General features: G+C 36.0%; 2 protein-coding genes and 1 long non-coding RNA gene across 21 annotated transcripts in view; 2 read left to right on the top strand and 1 right to left on the bottom strand.

Moving 5' to 3' along the window:
- The window catches only part of LOC141427561 (uncharacterized), a 38,697-nt gene extending 27,546 nt beyond the window's left edge, over positions 1 to 11,151 (top strand). For 9 of the 15 annotated variants that reach the window (XM_074087130.1, XM_074087120.1, XM_074087118.1 and 6 more), the window contains 5 exons: positions 6,407 to 6,463; positions 6,575 to 6,652; positions 7,278 to 7,496; positions 8,326 to 8,356; positions 9,174 to 11,151. In XM_074087130.1, the coding sequence (XP_073943231.1) occupies positions 6,407 to 6,463; positions 6,575 to 6,652; positions 7,278 to 7,496; positions 8,326 to 8,356; positions 9,174 to 9,515 (727 nt within the window). In that variant the 3' untranslated portion in view covers positions 9,516 to 11,151. Of the gene's footprint in view, positions 1 to 56; positions 626 to 2,232; positions 3,611 to 3,678; positions 3,791 to 4,131; positions 4,222 to 5,264; positions 5,347 to 5,482; positions 5,519 to 6,406; positions 6,464 to 6,574; positions 6,653 to 7,277; positions 7,497 to 8,325; positions 8,357 to 9,173 lie in introns of those variants that run through there. The other 6 variants (XM_074087127.1, XM_074087128.1, XM_074087126.1 and 3 more) reach the window with 5 other exon arrangements.
- LOC141427563 (uncharacterized) overlaps positions 1 to 21,649 on the bottom strand; it is a 271,369-nt gene that overhangs the window by 50,592 nt on the left and 199,128 nt on the right. The window lies entirely within an intron of this gene.
- Positions 16,398 to 21,649, top strand: part of LOC141427564 (uncharacterized) — a 48,420-nt gene continuing 43,168 nt past the window's right edge. Inside the window, exons 1-2 of the long non-coding RNA XR_012451330.1 lie at positions 16,398 to 17,124; positions 17,765 to 17,896. This is a non-coding gene — a long non-coding RNA (uncharacterized lncRNA). The remainder of the gene's footprint in view (positions 17,125 to 17,764; positions 17,897 to 21,649) is intronic.

Genomic DNA, 21,649 nt, shown 5'->3' with positions numbered 1-21,649 from the left:
ATACAAATAGACAGTCAGTCAGTGTGCGGCGACGCGCCGTGCTAGACGGACCTTTGCTTCTCGTTTGCGCATCGTAAAGTTCGAAAACTTGTGTTAAAAATCTAAGAACTGTGTACATACTTATCTATATTAGAGTTTAGTATACCGGGCGTGGCCTGTAATACGAGCAAAAAATTAAAACATAGATCGTCCTTGTCAAACTGAACAACATTAGTTCAGTGACTTTTAAAAATAATGGAGTCTTTGAATTTTTTTCATTACAAATTAGATACTGTTATCAATGTACACCATCCTAGAACACAACTGACGTCGCCTGTCATGCTACAAACATCAAGCATTTTGCTTTACATTGCTTCTTCGAATAAACTTAAAAATGTAGTAAAATTTAGAAAAACTTATTATTTTTAAAAGTCGCTGAACTAATGTTGTTCAGTTTGACGAGTATGATCTATGTTTTAATTATTTGCTCATATTACAGGCCACACCCGGTATAAGAAGTGTAAATATTTAGTTCAGTGTGTTAACTGTAAATATTATAATAAAATGGGGAACAAAAAATAAATAAACGGGTAGCAAAAAAGCGCTCGTATCGTCAAAAATACGATAAGATGATGGAATTTGTAAAGTAAGTACTTTTAATTTACTATATTGATAAACTTAGAGGTCAAGGTCGACGCTCGATTTACGTCCTTATAGTCTGATACTCAAGCCGAGCGCTGGTATTCTGCTGCACTATTCATACATAAGGTCTAATGTCGTGTGATAATATCTTGAATCGCAACTTATAAAACAATATTTCTTGTACAACAATACAATACAATACAATCACTCTTTATTCATCATCATCATCATCATGTCAGCCGAAAGACGTCCACTGCTGGACATAGGCTTCCCATAAGGCTCTCCACTCAGACCGGTCTTGTGCTTTTCGCATCCACCGCAATCCCGCGATCTTAACCAGGTCGTCGCTCCATCTTGTTGGAGGCCTACCGACAGCTCGTCTCCCGGTCCGCGGACGCCGTTTTTCTTTATTGTACACCGGAAATAGTAAGCGATACAGAAAACAGATACACAGAGAAAAAACACAAGGTAAGCAATAGGCGGCCTTATCGCTTAAGCTTGTAATGCACATATTTTAGTAAAAATAAACGTATGAAGCAAAACGGAGAGAAAAATGAAGAGCAAAATCAACAATCAGGAATGGGTTTGCATACGTAATTGTAATTACTCCTTTATTTTAGTCATCAACTATCTCTATGCCAAGAATCACGTTGATCCGTAGCTCAGTTTCGACGTGAAAGACGGACAATCATACAAACACACATACATTCGCATTTATAATATACATACATACATACATATAATCACGCCTCTTTCCCGTAGGGGTAGGCAGAGACCACTCCCTTCCACTTATTTATAATATTAGTAGTATAAAATGATTAAACTTTCATTTTCGAACTCGCATTAAAATTTACATTGTTTCGTTTTGTGTTTTTTTCTTCTCTGAATTCAGAGGAGCTGCAATACAATAATTAAAACAGCAAAAATATTATTAGTGAATTTACTGTCAAAATATGTTTCAATAATTCATTTTATAGACCCGTAAGCCGAATCCATCAATATATCTAAGAAATTTAAAAAAAACACACCAAAGTGATCATTTCCTAATAGGTACGTCTAATTTTTATAAGGAGAAAATTAAAATAAGATTTTTTAAGTCGCATATTATCAAAAAATTGGATTTTAAATAATTGTCATTTAAAATCCAACAAAAGATATGATTGTAAATTACTTATTTTGTTAAACCGATACAAAATTAGCAGCAAAAATAGATACAAAAAGTCTCAAGGCACGTTAAAAAGACATAGATACTTTATAACCTTAACTATGCTTACTTTTTATGCTATTATCGTTACTAATTTTTACTTTTTACTTTTCAAAATATGAAGCCTTTTTTTAAGTTACTTTAAAACTTTACCTTTACGTTTACTTTGGTGGATTATTGAAGAATATATTCGCAAATTACCTGACCTAATTTTTAATGCAAATAAATTGCTTATTTGTATTAATGGTGATTTTACTTCGAGCGAAGGTGTTAGGCGACGGGTATTACTGTTTAGGGAAACAAAACTAAGCTAATTCAGTACTAAAATGGCTGTGTGAACTACATAAATATGTATTAATAACCGTTACCCGTCCACGTAGAATTCGGTTATCGCTTATCCCACAGGAACTGTAAGTACAACTTTCCTTGATAAAAACTATCCTATGTCCTTCCCCGGTACCTACTCAAACTATCTGTACTTGTACTATTAAGTACTTATTCTGTGTCTGTACACCGAATTTCATCTAAATCGGTTCAGCGGCTTAGACGTGATAAAGTAACAAACAAACAGACTTACAAACTTTCGCATTTATAATATTAGTGGGATAATGGGATTTATATTTATTTCCTTGGCAACTATAGAAAGACCTTTACCATTAACGTAGATTTATTATACATTATTATTATGTGACGTCGTCTCTACAGTATCAAACCATTTACGATAAAAAAGTCGTTAAAACGTGTCCTGCCTACTGGCGCGCCTGTGTGTGTGTGTCTCGTCACATCCGTCACAGCTGTCTGCGCCGGCGCCGACTGTGACCTCTACCCAGTACCACAATTACGTGCTAACGACGCGACGTGGTAGATAATTCTCTTTTCATTGCTCTGTTAACACGCTCACGATACTGCGATACTCTGGCAAAATACGCAATGTAGGTTAGGGATAAAATCTCAATTCTCGTTCAATTTGTAGTCTGATTGACTTTTAAGCTGAAGTAGGTACTAAAGTCCAATGTTTATTTAAATTTTTTTTAGGGTACCTCACGGCATGGGAGGTCCCATAGACGTAAAGTGGGGGTGATTTTTTTTTCTTATCCTACCCTATAGTGTGGGATATCGTTGGATAGGTCTTCTAAAACCATTACGGGTTTGCTAAGACGATTTTTCGATTCAGTGATGTGTTTGCGAAATATTCAACTTTAAAGTGCAAATTTTCATTAAAATCGAGCGTCCCCCCCCTCTAAAATCTAAACCGGTGGGTGGAAAAATTTGAAAAAATTCAGGATGGTAGTAAGTATATCAAACTTTCAAGGAAAACTATAACGGCTAAGTTTGCTTGAGTACCTAAACTTGGAAGATTCCGTATAAAATACGAAATCCTTAGAAAAATATTACTTATTATTTTCGTAATGGCTACGGAACCCTATATCGGGCGTGTCCGCCACGCTCTTGGCCGGTTTTTTTTTAAATTACCATGTCACATGAAAATTAATTTACCGTGAACCCTTTCCTCTACCTAAAATGCGTCTAAACTCCCTTATTTTGCAATACTTAGACATAAAACTTTGATCAAAAGGGCATAATGATGTACACTTCAATGTGTCCTCACCATTTTTCAATCATATGAATTCGTTTTTGAGAATTCGATATAATTCAACATCGCTTTTGTTTACGCGGGCGGGCGACGGGCGGCAGTCGCCACTGGGCTGTCAGACGGGAAACCTGTCTCTCGCCGCGACGCGCGCGCCAAGTATCATCGACCTAGGACGTGATGCTGTGATTACGGTTGGACTGGTATTTTAAGTTAAAAAATAAAGTGATAATTATTTTTGATAGGACACTGTTTATTTAAGTTGTTACATAAGTAAGCGGAAGGACGCCGCAATTTGTTATCAAAATGCCGAAAATTTCAAAATTGAAACTGAATCGACGGGCAAGGATGTTGGAAATGATAAGGTCCTCCAGGTAGGTGCACCATAGAAGGCCCAGCTAGCAATATAAAAAATAACAGTAAAGTTGCAATGGTACAATTCGTTCAACATCATGCAATGCACACTGCACACATAGAGAAGTAGCCAATACAACGAGCTGGCAACAACGCTTTGCATCGCCCATGCCGCCATTTTGTCAGTAGCGTCTATACATTCAGAACTTGAATTTGTACAAGCAAACAATAATGCCCTTTCTTTTATTTAATTTTGTCAATTTTCTTAACTTTGGTCCTAAACCGATTATAATAACCTCGCGCATAAAAATGGTTACGACTCAGTAAGCGCCGGGCTCTCCCTAGGAACGGACGTATCGCTCTACGCTCTTGCAACTTTACTGCGCCTGCGTGTATTGTACACGCCCAAACGCCCAATAGTTATAGCGCGTCTGCAATTGCTTGATACTAGGTATGTATGTACTTAAGTTCTAAGTAATTTTACATTTTAAAATTTAATGTTTTAATTTTTCACATTTTTCAGTCAAAACTAATACGGGTAGGTAGATGCATTTTACATTTCACAAGGATTTATTTAACTTGCCCTATTAGTATGTACATATGTATGTTAGTGTTAGTATTGGTCAAATTTTGGAAGCTAAATTTGACCCACTTCCCGATTTCCGATTGAGCTGAAACTTTGCTTGCCTATGTAAATTAAATGACAATGCAATATTATTATGACACGAAGCTGATCTAATGATGAAGCTGGATTGTGGCCATAAGAACTCTGTAATAAAACTACATAGCCCCATCGAGTTAAGGCTCATTAGATTTGTATTGACGAGTACTTTGGTCCAAGGTGGTAACTAGGGACAAAGGTACACTCAACAAAAAAATATTGTATTAAAATGTAACTAAAAGTTATTAAAGCTTTTATTTAACTCGCCCTATTAGTATGTAGGTATGTTAGTTAGTATGGTAAAATCTTGGAATCTAAATTTGCCCTATTTCCCAACTTCCGAGCGAGGTTAAATTTTGCATGAGTACGTTATGCTATGTCGGATCGGATGACAATTCAATACTATTAAGACACGTGTAGCTCCGTACGTGTAGCTCCGTACGGAGCTGATCTAACTGATGATGGAGCTGGAAGGTAGCTATAAGAACTCTGTAATAAAACAACATAACCCCATCGAATTTGGACTCATTAGCTTCGTCTTGACGAGTACTTTGGTCCTAGATAACCAGGGCTTAAAGTACATTTAGCAAAGAAAAAAAAACTTGTGTTAAAAATTTACACGGGAAGTGTCTTAGGTTAGGGCAAGTCTGTCGACAAACGTTATATCGACCAGATCAGTGATGTACTGAAGATAGGCCAAATTAGATGTACTATGACGAGACGAGAGTAATGGATGATTGTGGATGGAGCGAGAAAAATATGTCAAAATAGAAGCGCATGTAAATGTTTATGTGTAGGTAAATAAAGCTTGTTTTACAGTAAAATTCTTATAGTTTCAGACATGGGCACTAAACGACAATTATATGGGAAGAAAAAACGCAAAAAACTTACAGTTGCGCAAGCTGCTTTAAAAAGGTTATTCATCATTATTAATTCCCATTACTGTAAATCCAAGACCGAAATCTAGCTCCACAAATACATTTTTTTTTGTTAAATATATATTCTATTGTAACATTACTTTTTATGATTTTAAGCTGGCACTTATTTACAGGCGAATAAGAAAACAGACTGAAACTGCAAGAAACAGGTTAGTTACCAATACAATACCAATTAGAGATACAAGTAACTAGCTTACTTAGTAATCTTTTTTGAATAAATTAAAATTAAAATGACTTGTTTTTCTCAAGCTCACTATAAGGTAAAATTATTGCAATGATCAAGAAAGAGCAATGATGATGATTCATTTAACTGAAAAATTAAATTTTTGTTGCAAGTTTTTTTACTGACTGTACTTTTATCCATTGTTACCATCTAGGGCTAAAATACTTGTAAAGATGAATCAAACGAGCCGAAACTCGATGTGGTTATATAGATTTATTACAGAGTTCCTATGGCCACCCTCCAGCTCCATCTAATGATCAGCTTCATATCAAAATAATATTGCATTGTCATCTGATTACAAACGTATATAAAATTTTAACTCAATCTAATAACGCATATTTAGTCAAGTTTAGCTTCCAAAATTTACTCCATTACTAACTTACTAATTAACTGACATACTAATAGGGCAAGATAAATAAAAAATATTGTAATAAAGTACATTACTTTGTTAAGAAATTAAAATATTTATATCACAACATTTTTTTTCTTAAGTTTACTACCAGTTGGGGGGGAAATGTACAATGATCAAGATGTGTTACTGCTGTTGGTAACGCACGCGTCGTCGCAAACCGTGGTAGTGTGCGTGCGGGCGAAACACTGCCGCGGGAGATCGCGCTAGTGACGAGACGAGTTGGGAACTTGGGACGAAATGTTTGTGCGCTCTTAACGTAGGGATAAAAAATGCGTATGTCGTCGCCTCATATAAACTGTACCATGTACTGACACTGTAGCTCTTGCAACCCGGTTACCTTGACAGGCCACAATCATAACAACAAATTCACCTTGTTTTATTAATTTAGTATTTTTGTTTCAGAACGATACGTAACTGTCCCAAGAAACTCTCAGTATTGTGCAAAAATGTTATCAGAAAGTGAGTTTATTTTACTTTTATTTAATTTGCTTTCTCCGATAATCAAACGTATTTTAAAATTTTAATCCGTTCTAAACTTCAAAATCGTTCATAACTTTTTCTTGTCCACAGATACAACCTAACAAAACCAAAATTAGAAAACAAACAAAAATTTGTAGAGCCAGAAAGCTGCACAATTATTGGTGGGAAGTAAGTTTACATAATGTTGTGAGCTATTTTTAGTTACTCAGTAATATTGATCCTCGTTTGTTTGTAGAGCGCTGACATAATTATAATTTTATTTTATGTCATTCTCAATTTTAATGCACACCAACATATAGTAAGTAGTACAAACAAAGTATAAAATTAACATAACTTAAAATAGCTAAACAAATATTAAAACTAAAAATTATTATCTAAATTTGGACCCTTAGATAGGGTGCCCATCACGTAGGCAGCATTCCCACTTTGAATTGCTATAGCGAGTCTTTGTGCGAGAAAGCTGCCTGCGCGAGGACCTGTTGCCTGTCTCTCATGGTGGCACTTCACTTGGCGTTGTGTATTCGCATTGCGCTATTGAAATCTCCTTCGCTCATGCTAGAAATGAAATAGTACATCTCATTCGTACAGCCAAGTATTTCGGAGAATATACCAAGTGAAGTGCGCCCTTGCCCCACGAACCGAGTGTCTCGACACACCGAATGCGACGAACTCGTACTGGGCGCCGAGGCACTCGTATATGGCCTTAAACCGCATCGGGTATCCGCCGCTGCACCGGCAAGTCTGCTCGTCGTTGAGGTAGACATTATATATTAATTACAATTATTAATTACAGGCCTTTGCGTGACCGTCAGAAAATAGCACCATCGATCGCGTCGACATCATCGCAACCACCGAAGAAAAGGAAAGTCTACAAAGCCAGAAAAAAAAACGAACCTAGTAAACCTCTTCCGAAAATTAACGTGGATATCGAGAGAAAAGTCAAACCACGAAAAGAGTATTTCCCGGAAATATTAGTTAGCACTACAAAAGTCAGCCCTGAATGCCAAATAAGGCAAGTATACAGAAACCTAAATATCTAATACGCAAGCCGTCAAAATCTTATTGTATAACGCCGACGACCCGATGGCCAAGTGGTAAGAGAACCTGACTACGAAGTATGAGGTTCCGGGTTCGATCCCCGGCCGGGGCAGATATTTGTATGAATAATACGAATGTTTGTTCTCGGGTCTTAGATGTTTAAAGCATGTATTTATCTATATAAGTATGTTTATCCGTTGCCTAGTATCCATAGTACATAATAGCTTTGCTTAGTTTGGGACTGGTTCGATCGGTGTCAAGTGTCCCATGATATTTATGTTTATTTATTTATCTCTATAAATAAAAATGGATTTCCGAAATGTATGTATGCGCATAACTTCCGAACGACGGCACCGAATTAGATAAGTTTTTTTTTTGTATTCGTTATTGTCAGGACAAGGTTTGTGCGTAACACAATTAAATAAAAAATACTGATACGGGGCGAAACCGTGGTCAACACCTAGTTTAATATAATAACCATTGCCTTTTACCACAATGGTATTACACTGCCCTCCTAAGCCAAAAGACGCTATCTCAAAAAAAAAACGCTTTTCTCTCACTTACACCATGCGATGCAGGATGTTTTAAGCTACACAATAGTAAGTATTAATAAGTCAAAAGTGATTTTTTTTGAGATAGCGCCTTTTGACTTAGGTAGGAGGGCAGTATACCATTGTAGAAAAAGACATTTTTCTCGCTAAAATTTACCAATCCAAGAAGACAATCGGTATCATCTAGCTACAGGTTAACCTCTCTGTTGTTCCTTATTGTTATTAAATATTAAAAAATAATTTCTTTTACAGAATAAAAGAAGAACTGGAACCGATTGCTGACGTAAGTTTTCTGTCAATTTTTTTCGTAATCATAAAAAATATGATAATACTTACGTGCCGTTTTAATTGTGTATAATTATTACTACTAATTTTTCACTTCTCACGGTCTTAAAATGTTACTTTAGTCTTTACATATCGGAACTAAAGCTCCTCATTAATCTCTAGGGATTAAAGTTTTTTTTTAAATGTACGTTGCAATCCCCTAAACAGCCAATCACGGTGTTTGTGAATGGAGGATTGTTGACTAAATATGCAAGCATTTAAAGCGTCACCTCATGAACAATAAATTAAAAGAAAAAACGGCGTAACAATTTTTTTTTTTCTATTTGAGATGTCCATTACTCGAGCGTACGTTTTTTAAAAGTACCTAATATTGTAATTTGAACAGACCGTTGTTTTTTTCCTCGTATTCAAAGTGAAAAGGTAGTGTTTAACGCGAGACTAAACAACCATAATGACACTCGAAATAATAGCCACCCTCGCTCTGCTCGAGTGGCTAAACATTTCTTGTCATTATAGCTTGTTTTAGTCCCTTGAACAATCTACTATTATTAATGCTTATTTTTCTATTGCTTACTGCTTTTGCTGGTTCGTGAATATAGTTAAAACGATTGTGCTTGATAGATTATGCTTGAACACATTACACAAGACTTTTGAGACTGTTCTTAAAAATGCTGCACATTTAGCTATGGCGTGCTTAATAGCAAGTACGGTGAAACGTATGCATATTAGTAGGTAATGTAACTGACCTTTGTCCTAAATACAGATTTACAGTTTAAGTCAGTCAACTGTTTTACTTACATAAAATTCGATTACAGAATCAAGACCCCCTTGCCCCAGAAGCTGAAGACTACACAGTGATAGTCAAAGAAGAATTTGAAGCAGATGAAGAAACAAGACTTGTAGCCCAATCAACTGCCACCAGTGAAACAATTACGATGCCAACCTTAGTTCCTTCGCGAAATGTAGCACCATCTCGTTCTTCATTACCCTCAGCAACGTCAGGTCCACCTCTTATGACTGTTGTCGCCGATGAAATGCAGATATTTGCTAACAATTTAGCGGAGCAACTTAGAACCTTCCCAATAGATAGGGCATTGTTGTTGCAATTAGAAATTCAAACAATGATTGACAATGAACGGCAGCTTTTGTTACATTAAAATTTTGATAAGATTACCTTCGACAGCGATGCCGTATCGTTCGGCAGTAGCTTTAAGGGCAGAGTGTCGTTACTAAAACGTCGTATGTAATCCTATCTTTTATTATTATGTAGGTAAGTGTTTCTGGAACGTCATTCGACGTCTTATAATCGCTAAGTGGTTTTATTAGAGGTAATCCTAATTTTAGTAAACAAGAATTTCGTAAGATATAAGAGAAAATCTGATTTTGTAATATGTGCATTGTTATTTTTATTTACCCTGACATGACAACATTTTCCATCAACGATGTTATATTTTGAGTGACGCATACCTGTCAGTCGAATTTTAGATCAGCGTAGTATTACTTATATCGAAGAAGGTTTTTGTTTTTTTGCGGAACTATTGGTTGGGCAACTATATTTCACAACCTTTTTCGTATTTTACAGTTTTTGAATGAAGCAAACCAAAAACAATATTGCAGAATGTAAAATATTGTTATTTTTATTAAGAGCGTTTATACCTGCTGAGCTGGCAACGTTGTATTTTTGATAGTTTTTCTCGATCATTCCATAAAAATTAAAAATGTGGTTAATAAACATTTGTTCGTTTTTAAAGAAAATAAAAGTCTATCACGAATAATTATTTCAATAGACACTAGACACATTAACTTATATATTAAGAACAGTTATATCAGGCCACATTTTTATTTTTTATTTAATTTTTATGAAATAATAGAGAAAAACTAACAAAAATGCAACGTTGCCAGCTCAGCAGGTGTAATCGCTCTTAAGCTTCTGATAATAGTAGACTGATCTCGGTACCAACCATATTGACTAATATTTGCCGAATAGTAGACATTTCGTACTGTTTAAACAGTGATTAATTATATATGATAATAAGAGTCTCCCCAAACATAAGCGGAATTGGCTTTTGCCGATTAAAATACTCTATATATCCAAGCAACGAAAGCGAAAAAGACTTCAATCGGCTCGGCCGACGCGAAACGACGTTTAACGATGGGAAGACGTCTTTTTCGCTTTAATGGCCGAGGCCGCTCTACGGCTAAACCGCCGCGGATTTTAAGTGCGTGACTTTGTGAATCAAATAAACTAATGCAAGCAGCCGCACTGGCGGTTTTAAGTTTACCTACTTGTATAAAAACATGGACATAAAGCTAAAGCCGATTTGGCGTCGGTAGATATGGGGAGACCCTAAGGGGCTGTTTCACCATCCATTGAAGCGTTAACTGACGGTTAAATGTGATGCCGTCTCCGTCTATTCAAACAAAACAAATAGAGACGGCATCACATTTAACCGTCATCATCATCATCACCCACTGTTGGACATAGGCCTCTTCCATGGCGCGCCACAACACTGTCTTCAGCCCCTCGCACCCATCCGCTACCGTGCCTCAGGACGCCCTACACACACTACATACATTTTTTAACCGTCAGTTAGCTCTAATCAATGGATGGTGAAACAGCTCCTAAATGTAGTGTCAAAACAAGTTAATTGCGACCCACTGTTAAAACTTTTCGCACAAAATGTAGTGACATCGCATTGCTTGACATGACGGTAAGACTGGAATGAAAAATAAATATTCAATGTGATTGTTAAGTGCATTTAAAATGCGGTAAATTAAAATAATATTTCTTTTTACAGTGTTTTATTTATTCATTTACTTATTTACTGTTTTGTTTAAACGGAGTATGAACAGATAATTTCATTTCTCAATGCTATTATAAGTTTGCAACGGCCATTTTCTGATTTAGGGGTTCGTTCACAAAATATTAGGCTTTAAATCCTAAATTTGTTAGAAGCAAGGTGTCCGCTCCTTTACACAAGCTAAATTCATCAAAACTAAAACCCTTAATAAGGTAGAGGCGATTTAGCGACCACGCATTGAATTGGAAATTGAATCTTTTTGATTTAGAAATACGTTACAATTTCCATTGTTAGTATTGAAAATACGACTAGCTTTAAAAATATACTTTGTCAGGTATGTATTCAATAGCTGCTTTGATTATGTGGTAGTATGCTCCAATAAATAGGGCCTTAATAAGGGTATTGAATATTTATTGTCGCCACGCTCTTGGTCGGTCAAGAAGTTTTTCCTTTCGAGCAGTTACATATATGTGCACCAGGATGGGGGTGCAATGAGGTGTATTTGCACTCCCCTAGCGCAAAAGAAAATAAATAGAACTAGACTAATATACATAATGAAACTTATAATTAATGCACCTCCCTATATGCGGATACAAGATGCAATGCACCCGTCTGAAAATATTCCTGCCCGCGTCCATGGTAACGTACGAGTACATATTTAATTTGGGTAATCCTCGCTTAGTGAAAAGAAATATCCATCAGATTTCAATCAGGTAAGAAAGTCATTACCCACGTAAGTGGATTTTAACACAGTATTTTTAATGTTCATGGACTCGTGATCGTTTCTGTGTACAAAAACTAGATAAGCTCGCAACAATGCACGTAAAAATTATATTCCTTTCCTCGAGAATTTCGCCAGATCCCCTTTCTTTTGTCCTTGTCCCACCTTTGCAGATAAAGGAAAGGCATGCGGCGCAGGTACCAGATTCGACCCACCGTAACAGCCCCGCCAGAACGGCAACGTCGCCTTTCAAACTGCTTCAAACGGTAGGTTTTTGCGTAAGGGTCGAAACCCAAAATTAGCAATGTGCAAAATTTGATGTACAGTACAACTAGAAATTTAATGTCGCACCGGATTCGTCGGTTTTCTTTTATTTCCTGAAGATTAATATGAGAAATAAAAAGAAAACCGTTCTCCTGTTTAAAGTTCTAAACGACTTTAGCAAACTAGGTAACCCTTTAGCAACCCAGTTTAGTTGTATGTAGTTAACTTAGTTTTGGTACGATCGTGCATAACGATCTCTCTACGCGACGCTATTTAATGTAATCACATAGGCCACATGATATAGCGTGGCTGTTCTGTATGATTTTAAACAAACAAATGCAAAAGGATGCCTTTATATTCAACTCAGTGCAAAACAACAAGCGTCTATGACGCCGCCGCCATAAGATAATGTTACTAAGACGTTTAGTATATTTCCTAGAAATTGTGCATGATTTACTTAATATGAAAATATTATATAGAAGTATTAAAATTTAAACCGTATAAATATTTTATTATAGTAAGATTGATCGTAGACTCTTGTTCAAAACTTGATAATATTACTAAAATATGAGTTTACTAGTACCTACCTACTTCACATTTTTTTCATTCGACGCTACACATATAAATCATATTTATCGCTTACTATGTCTGGTGTACAATAAAGAGTCTTTGTATTGTATTGTATTGTATAAACCTATGCCTTGACTTACCTATTTAGAATCAATTACTGAACTAAAAATTACTTTTTTACAAGCTTTTATTTAGTTTCACCTGTCCCGCGTTGTCTGTCTGTCTGTGTAATCAAATCTTGCAAGTTAAATTCGACCAACTTCCACTAGTTGGATTGACTTGAAATTTGTATATTTATTTAAATTGCGTGACAATACAATAATCTTGTAGGTAGTTACATCCTAGCAGTCTAGCCAGGATCGTCTCCGCAGGACGGAACTCTTCAACGGTTAATGGCATCAACTTGAAATGTGACTTAAAATTTGGTATGCAAATGTAGTTTGGGTGACAATGCAAGTACAGTCAACATAAAGTACAGTCAGCCAAAAAAGCTTGTGTTAAAAAAGATTTTTTGTACCAAAAACTTTTAACTGTGTATGGAAATAACTGAACTGAAATGACCAACTGAATAGGATGTAATTCCTCGTAATTTGATGTACGTAAATGAACTTAAATTGGGAACTGACATCTACACTTTCACTATCACGCCTGATTTTAAGCAAATGTGCAATTCCCTTTTTTCACTGACGTCCAAAATCAGTCGCAACGTTCATAATAAAATAATGAAGCCACTCATGCACCTGGTTGAGTCACATGCATTATCGAAATTCGTTTTACGCAGCAAATGAAGTAGCCCTAAAAGAAATCCAGCAATTTGTGTCAAGTTCAACAAAGTATTGGGGCCGCTTAGCTGTTGCAATGCATTAGTCACGAACGTTATGAAAGGCCTACGCCGATGTGTGCGTTATAATGAACATTTACATAAATAATCTGTGCGCATTTGTTTGAACAAGAAACTCAGATGTTAATTTTATTGAAAACTTTAGCTGAGAAAAACCCAAGGAAAATGTGTGACAGGCACGGTGGCGCCACCTCTGCGAAATTATACCTTATGTGTAGTTTTCTTTACAAGTATTTTGTAATCCTCTGAAACTTTAGAAAAATAGAAGGATAAAGTATCAAGGAAAAAACTTGGCGTCGCGTCTCGCTTTTGCAAAGTTTCCCGGTAGAGACACGTCTGTTTAGGCAAGAATTTTATGATCGCGTGTTTCCTAAAACAAATACGAGGAAAATGCAAATAAAATAACTAATGGCATGGGTTAATTAAATACAGCTGCTTTTTCAAACGAGCTCTTTTGTAGGTAGATCTACCTAAAAGCAAGATAAATAAAAACTTTTCCGATAAAATACGATAGAAAAACATTGCTCACTAACATCTGTCACGGTGCAATCTTTTCGAAAATTATTCACGTCGTTTAAACGTGAAATACCTATCGGCACCTACATACTGCGCTATTCCATAGACCATGCTACTGTCGACAGTGAATGGGTAATTTATAATCTTCATTGCATATCGCATGCCTACTTAAATAGGTGACCATTTCAACCGACAGACGGCTAACAACTTAAGTAGTACAGAAAAGGTAAACGCACTCTTTGAATAAATTTAGGTAACTACGCACCAGGTATAGCGGGGACACTTTGAGGGGCATAGCACCCTGCTTTTACATCATTATTCCGCGTATCGCCACTCGAATATAACTAATAAAACACGAAACAGAATCGTGTCGCGATAACCGCGTAACAACCTTTATTAAAAAGTTTTTGCGCAGTAGCTGCAGAATTGGGTACAATGCGTCATGTAATGTCTCATTAAAATTGCTTTACCGAGTCTACTGGAAAAGAGAAAAACCGGATTTGGAAAAAAAAACAGTTTTGTACTCATACATACATACCTATGTTCCTACATACATTAATGAATCGTTGTAATAACACTTAATTATGAACTTTCACACCATTAAACTAATTGTGTCATTGTTTTGGCTTAGGGATAATGATTGTCTATTGAGTAGAGGTTTATGGGGGGGGGGGCTTGGCAATCGCAGTTTAGGATGTAAAAGTAGCCAAGAAGACGCTGCTGCCCATCTTCTGGTATTATCCCTCAGCCGGTCAGAAGGTCTATGGAGGATGACTATGTCCAACAGTGGACGTCCTATGGCTGATATGATGATGATTGAGTAGAAACTGGATAGAAGCAGAGAGAAAACTTAAGTAAAAATATCGAATCACAGTAATCAACTTCAGTTTCTCTTAAAATCTGGGCTCAAGTAGGTACAAGACTGAAACTAGAAAGTTCCCAAGCCGCACTGGGCTCGCGTGGGAACTACGGCCCAAGTCCTCTCATTCTGAGAGGAGGCCTGTGCATAGCAGTTGGGTTTAAAGACGTGGAGAGGTTTGGACGTCCAAAAAAAACTTACAGGTCTGTCATCTGGCAAGAGTTGGCCTGAGATCGGAAGACATGGCGGATATCAAGATACACTTCAGGTAACTTGCACCGAAACAGTAAGTAAGTAAGTAAGAGTAGGTAAGTGTATGTTGTCAAATATTGTCCAAAAATATAGATACTTAATAGCTAAGTGTTGGCCGCTACTTCTATTTCCCGTGGAAATAAGCACGTTCCCAGAATAAAAATAATCTTTATTTACATAACTTTGTTTTTGTTAACTAAAGAAGGATTGTTTGTAAACTGGCTTAGTTCAGTACAACCAAATCTCAGAATTACGTATGTATATAAACCCTTTTTTTACAAAAATAATGAAAGAGACACAATTGGCAAACGCTCACATATAAACCCCCTTTCAAAAAAACGGGCACCTATGGTTTTTGTATTTTATGTGCATGAAAGCTTACTTTATAAGCTAAAAATGCCTAAAATCTGAAAAACCATAGGTGCCCTATGTTTTTGCAAGGCGGTTGATGTGTACAAAGACGAACTTATCCTTATACTACATTAGTATACTTATAATTAGGTATATTATATAGATAGTAAGATGCCATTTCACCATCATTGTCTGTTTGATAACAACTCTGGATAACAACCAAAATAACAATGATGTTGAGGCATATTTCTCGGTACACTTGACATCATATTACTTATCTAATACATCTTGCTGGAAACTTATCTAAACAAGTGCTTGAAATTTTATAATTAGATTATGATAGCATCATGAGTGGCCTTTAATGATGCATGGCTGCACTTCTTTGAATTACCTGGATCAAGAGGTAAGTCGTCGTCTAAAGATATCGCGTATATCACGTTGTAAGTTTGATGAATCACAAATAGGATACTAATAATGGTACTTACATTCATTTAATAATACAGTTACGGTTAATGATTAATGATAAAAAACAAAGGTTAAACGCTTAGAATAACACGTGATGCATACTTTCTAAGCTGACTAACGTGATAGTGATAGTTAAATAATACGATTTAAAGAAGCAAATATAGTCGTTGCGTCAGTTTGATGACAGTGATCGTAAAAAATCAAGTTTATTAACAGAGTTAAGTCACCTCTGTTTAAAGGTTAATCATCTACACACACGTTTGCTCAAACTGCTAAAGTTATGCAACGTCGATAACTTTAGAGAATAACACTATAATATTTAATGAGAGCTAGGTACGATGCAACTTTGATAAATTATAAGTAATGAAGAAACAAACACATGTTGCAAGTGTAGCAAAACATAGCATAATGGCTTTATATTATTCAGAGTTACATAAGCTACTTAATGGTTTAATTTTATACTTCAAATCAATAATACCTTATATATACCTTAAAGGCAGCAGCTCCATTACAATCACTGGACCGTTTTCCAACTGCAATTAATTTTTTAGTCGCTTACATACAACTGCACCGTCGATATCAATGCAAGTGTGTGACGCCTGCACACATACGCAACTTGGACTTCGACCCATCAGCCAGCTGTCTGTGTAACTGAAGCCCGAGCAGATATACTATATAACCGGTATATAATGAACCTAATTACTCGTACTAAAGATTACTTACCCGCAAGTAATGGTAAAGTAGCACGCGTCGCGAATGTGATAAGACACGTGATTCAGTCATGGCTGTCATAGAATATACAGCAGAAAGAAATGTCTACTACACTTGGAAAAACCCCTAGTTATACGCGTGGGAGGGGTAGAATCGCATGCTCGTTGGCAATTTCTCCTTTGGAAGCAAGGGGCATTGAACCGTCTACCTTAGTTTTAATAAAACGAATAGCCAATTGAATCTTATTACTTATTGTCTGACTGTGAAGTCATTTGGTCGTCTGGATGGTTATGTTTGTGCCACGGTAGAGCGCGTAGATTATGTCGCTGTTTGTTAAAATCACATGAGTACGAATACTGTGTGCCGCCATTTCTCGTGACCGGGTGGTGTAACTGCAATGCCATGGAAGATAAGTGTAAGCTCTCCTTTTAATTCATCGTTATTTGATTAGGTATTTTTATGAATGATTTACTAGTCCACGGACTGTCATTAGTTGTTTTATTGCTTTGCTTTCTTATAATTGGGTACCGGTGGTACCGGAGGTTTCGTGAGATTGATAGGTTTTACGCCTTGGTCTGTTTGATTAAAAAAAAAAAGGTCGGACTGACAGCTGTCAGTTGTCAAATGTCGCCATACATACGTACGTACGTGAGTGTAGGTGTGTGTACGTATTTGTCGTTGTGTGACGACATTTCACTACTGACAGCTGTCAAAAAAGGGCAAGTGAAAAAAATATCTATCTACAGGAGTGAGCTTCATTATAAGTCTACTATCGATAAAATATAATATGGATCATCCCAGAAAACTTAAGGCTTCATATAAATAATCTATGCATTGAGTATTATACTTATATTCGAAGAGTCCGTATAAATAATTAATCTTAATAAAACAATTCAGTTCCATGAGCCTCGCAACACGAGTACCTACGGGTGAACAGTTTAATAAGTATTAACTAAACACACATACATACACATCTATTAATACCTACTATACGAACCCGGTGTAGACTTACGTAATTATCATATAAACTTACTCATTGACGACTCATTTTGCAGGTTACTACTCTTTGATACCCTTCCTTGGTGGTCGCTCACATGCGGGACGTGTGAGTGTGTGTGTGACTGACTACGCGTGTACAATTCATCTGAATCCAATCCGACCTATACCATGAAAATGGAAGTTTATTGGTACGTTACTGGCAATTTCTAGTTTAGTACGATCATTTAGTTCATGGGAATGAACATTTTCAAGCGCTTATAATATTTTAGTGTTCATGATTGTTTTTAATGTTCAGCTGTAGGTATATCCGGTCATGTGTACTGGGAAATGTTGAATTCATGGTGGTAATTAATCATCATCATCATATCAGCCATAGGACGTCCACTATTGTACATAGGCCTCCCCCATAAAACTTCAGTTGCTTCGGTTGGAAGTGGCCTGCATCTATCAAAGGGTATGCGTCTATCTCTTTGATGGACTTCCTACGCCGCGCTTGCCGATCCGTGGTTTCCATACCAGAACTTCTCGGCCCCAACGGCCATCTGTTCTCCGTGCTACAGGTAAGTAGGTAGCCTGTCCATTGCAAATTGGTGAAGAATAAAAAGAGGGAACTACTTAAGAGCGTTTATACCTGCTGAGCTGGCAACGTTGTATTTTTGTAAGTTTTTTTCGATTATTCCATAAAAAATTAATGTAAATGAAAAATGTAGTCTGATAGAACTCTTCTTAATACATAAGTTAATGTATTTACTCCAATAATTATTCGTGATAGGGTTTTATATTCTTTAAAAACGATTAAATGTTTAATAACGGTTTTAAAGTAAATAAAAGTATCACGAATAATTATTGGAGTAGACACATTAAACTTTTATACTCGTATTGAGAAGAGTTCTATCAGACCATATTTTTAGTTTTCATTATTTTTTTGTGGAATAATCGAGAAAAACCTAACAAAAATGCAACGTTGCCAGCTCAGCAGGTATAAACGCTCTTAACTCTGTGTAGGTTACACCTAGTAAAAAAGACACGGTGTCCGAATCAAGAGTGAATCGTCTTGAAATAACTAACTGATAACAAAATCAATTAACTCATAAAGCTTAATTATTCATGAAACATTAGGAATTGTTTTATAACTGATAAAAAATTAGATTGACCTTAACTAGGAGTCAGAATTGATCACAGACCGGCGCGTGATTCGATAATAAACATGATTGGGCTAGTTCGACGTTATGTCATCTCCACCAACGTGTTTCCAAATGATTGCACAAGAAAATATACATAATTAATACATTATTCGAACTGCAATTTTTCCCTAGTAAACCAATCTGCCTCTGCCGCTATACTTTGTAAAATTTATGTATTGAGCCCTCAGATCAAGAAAAGGAATAGACAGTACCTTTTCGTACTGTTGTTATGGCCAAAGGTACAAATGCGTTGCGTACATAGAGTCCAAATAGCAGTTGTTCGCCACAAACTGTTTGTGGACAGTTAGGTAAAAATAAAAAGTGTCATTCTTACTTATTGCAAATTTTACATTAATAGTATTATTTTTTTAGCTCTTTATCTCCATATCATTATTTTAATTTAGCCTGAATAATGCTTCAGACTAATCGTTTATAAACGTTACTATAGATACAGTAATACGAGTATTCCTGATAGTAATCCTATATAGGCCAGGCATAAAGAGGTAGAAATAAAGATAATCGTTGTCCCACATGATTGAGTTGACGACTTTGCATTAATTGGGGGAGAGGGGGGGGGGGTACAGTTCAGGGGCAATAGCCTACGAGTTACATCGCATACCTATACCTACCTCAAAATGTTCGGTTAGACCGCTTATCCTTATCTCCTTATATTTCCTGTTGGTAACAGTGGTAGGTCTATACCTATGTACATATATGTGTACTCGTATGTAGTTAAATTCAAACTATTTCATTCGTGTAACTACGCAAACAGATTCGGCAACTAAAATTTCAAACACTTATTGATCCAATACCATTGACCCCATTCTCCTTAAATGGAGAAATATATGAAAACGTGCACGCTGGAGTCGCGTGATTATTGAAGTGACAAAAAATACTTTTATTTGGTAGGTATATTGATAAATTCTAGATCTTTATCCATATGTCAATTAAATGGCTCGTTTTAATACGTTTTAAAAACCGGTTCCAAATCCATAATTTTATAGCCAACATAAAAACGATACCATTAATTCGATGGAAAACTGATGATACTTAAATGAGTACTTTAATGGATCGCACCAGCAGAAATTGCTGAATTCCTAGCCTAAACGGCTAATAGAATACCTCATGTGCCAGTAATTTCTCCACTTTAGGATTATCATTAAGAACCAGCAAAAGTAGTAAGCTATGCAAATTTCAAAGCCCTGCGGTAGGATCTCTATAATCTTGTGTTTATAACTTATTTACAATTACAACAGTCAAAATTCTGACGTAGGTACGTACGTTAAATAACAAACAAATTAAAATCTTAGTTGAATCATTTCTACGGCAATTAAAATTTAACTCTTCTCACGAATTTCATTCATGCTAACCGCATCATCGCTAAATAATACAATTTTCTCTCCGACATTTTGTTTATTGCACTTGTAAAATTGCCTACCTACCTTTAGTTGAATTACATCATCATAATTTTTTATCTATCCTCATTTTTAAGTCAATTTATCACATAATACACGTACACGAGCTTCTATGAAATAAGAGATATCTTCGTTTTAAATTTAATAGCTATACTTTTACAGCTGGAGTGACTGCAACTCTTCTCGGTTTTCATCTAGCTTTTTGAATTACTGGCACTTGTTTAAGAATTATCTTATAGGATGAGGTTCTACGCTGCAGACCTTTAATAGTCTCGAGATTATTATAAATGAAATCGATAATAATGGAAAATTTTGTGTTCAGTGTAGTAATATTCACAATCATCATTATCAGCCGAAAAACGTCCACCCTTAGAACGCCACAATGAACGGTAACTAGCTACTTGCATCCACTTCAAGGTAAGTCATGCCATGACATGAATTGTATGTGACCTTTCGTACAGGTTATTGATAAATTCATAATATTTATATGGTGAGACCACCCTGTCTACAGGATCTAAGCCCCATCTGAGCGCTCTACACTCTCTCACTCTATATCAGTGAGATCTCACGTGCCTTATCAACTTTTACTGTTTAAAGGAAAAATACTAGATCTCTTATCCGTTTTTTTGATTTGAAATGACAGACTTACTGACTCAGTTGTTCGAAATATTAAGAAGTTTTTTAATAAAAATAAAAATTGAGGCAATGAAATTACCTTCTTGTTTGTAAGGTATCTTGCCTTTGTTGTAATAATACTTTGTAAATAAGGCAGCTAACCGATGTGGCGACGGCACGGTTGGTGTATTTTGCTTACTTTAATAGCATTATTTCGTACGGCCTTATTTTATGGGGATCTGCTGCAGACATTGAGTCAATTTTTATCTTACAAAAGAGAGCAATTAGAGCAATTTATAATTTGAAGACGCGTGAATCTTTAAGATCTTTTTTTTAAGGAAACAGGTATCCTAACCCTGCCGTCGCTTTATGTTTTTAAAATAATCATGTATGTTAGGAAGAACATAAGTGATTTTCCCACTAACGTCGATAAGCCAAAGGCTACTAGAAACACAGGGAAGCTTAAAGTTCTTTCTTACAGACTGGCTAAAACCAAGAAGTCGTTTCTGGGAAATTGCATACTTTTTTATAATAAAATTCCAAAAAATATTATAAATGAAACGGATACAAAATTCAGATCTATTATCCAGAAGACATTAATATCAAAGGCGTATTATAAAGTTAATGATTATATCATGGACAGGGATATTTGGAAATAATTCCGATCCGAAAATCCGAAATAGCGAACCTACTGTGTTAAAAATAAAGTTGTGTTACATACTTGTGA

The sequence above is a fragment of the Choristoneura fumiferana genome, chromosome 4, assembly GCF_025370935.1.
Source record: "Choristoneura fumiferana chromosome 4, NRCan_CFum_1, whole genome shotgun sequence".
NCBI classification, from domain to species: domain Eukaryota; kingdom Metazoa; phylum Arthropoda; class Insecta; order Lepidoptera; family Tortricidae; genus Choristoneura; species Choristoneura fumiferana.
The sequence above is the reverse complement of the archived record's forward strand: the minus strand, read 5'-3'. Positions and strand labels throughout refer to the sequence as shown.